Raw genomic sequence first — 547 nt, 5'->3', positions numbered from 1 at the left:
AAACTCAGAATGAGGAGGGGGCTTGCGGGGGCCGATTCTGAAATAACTAGTTTCGGGCGGGACAGCAGGAGGGGGGCTCTTCCAGAGGATTCCGCTGTGGACAGTCCGCCCCCGGGGGTTCCCGCGGCGGCCAGCCCCCCCCCCCACCCCCGGCCGCCCTCCCGCCCTGCAGCCGCCAGACAAGGCCAACTCCGCCTGCCTGAGTCACAGCTGGAATTGGGGAGGAGCCGGAGAAAGGAGGCCCCAACCCAGAGCACAGCCAGCGGCCTCAGGGACAGCAGGCAGGGTGGTCGGGGATCATGGGCGAGAGCGCGGTGGAATCCGGGCCTGTGCCTGGGGCGCCAGCGGGGGGCCCTGTGCACGCGGTCACAGTGGTGACCCTGCTGGAGAAGCTGGCCACCATGCTGGAGACGCTGCGGGAGCGACAGGGCGGCCTGGCTCAGAGGCAGGGAGGCCTGGCCGGCTCGGTTCGCCGCATCCAGAGCGGCCTGGGCGCGCTCAGTCGCAGCCAAGACACCACCAGCAACAACCCGGGGCGTGGGCCAAG

The 547-nt window shown here is 70.4% G+C and overlaps 1 protein-coding gene across 1 annotated transcript in view; it reads left to right on the top strand.

Moving 5' to 3' along the window:
• Positions 1–216: 216 nt before the first annotated feature.
• CAVIN3 (caveolae associated protein 3) overlaps positions 217–547 on the top strand; it is a 1,870-nt gene continuing 1,539 nt past the window's right edge. The window contains 2 exon segments of the mRNA XM_027765719.1: positions 217–526; positions 528–547. The exon segment at positions 528–547 is cut by the window's right edge and continues 131 nt beyond it. Of these exon segments, the coding sequence (XP_027621520.1) occupies positions 300–526; positions 528–547 (247 nt within the window). The 5' untranslated portion in view covers positions 217–299.

This window comes from Tupaia chinensis, unplaced genomic scaffold, assembly GCF_000334495.1.
Source record: "Tupaia chinensis unplaced genomic scaffold, TupChi_1.0 Scaffold139491_1, whole genome shotgun sequence".
Taxonomy (NCBI): Eukaryota; Metazoa; Chordata; class Mammalia; order Scandentia; family Tupaiidae; genus Tupaia; species Tupaia belangeri.
The sequence above is the reverse complement of the archived record's forward strand: the minus strand, read 5'-3'. Positions and strand labels throughout refer to the sequence as shown.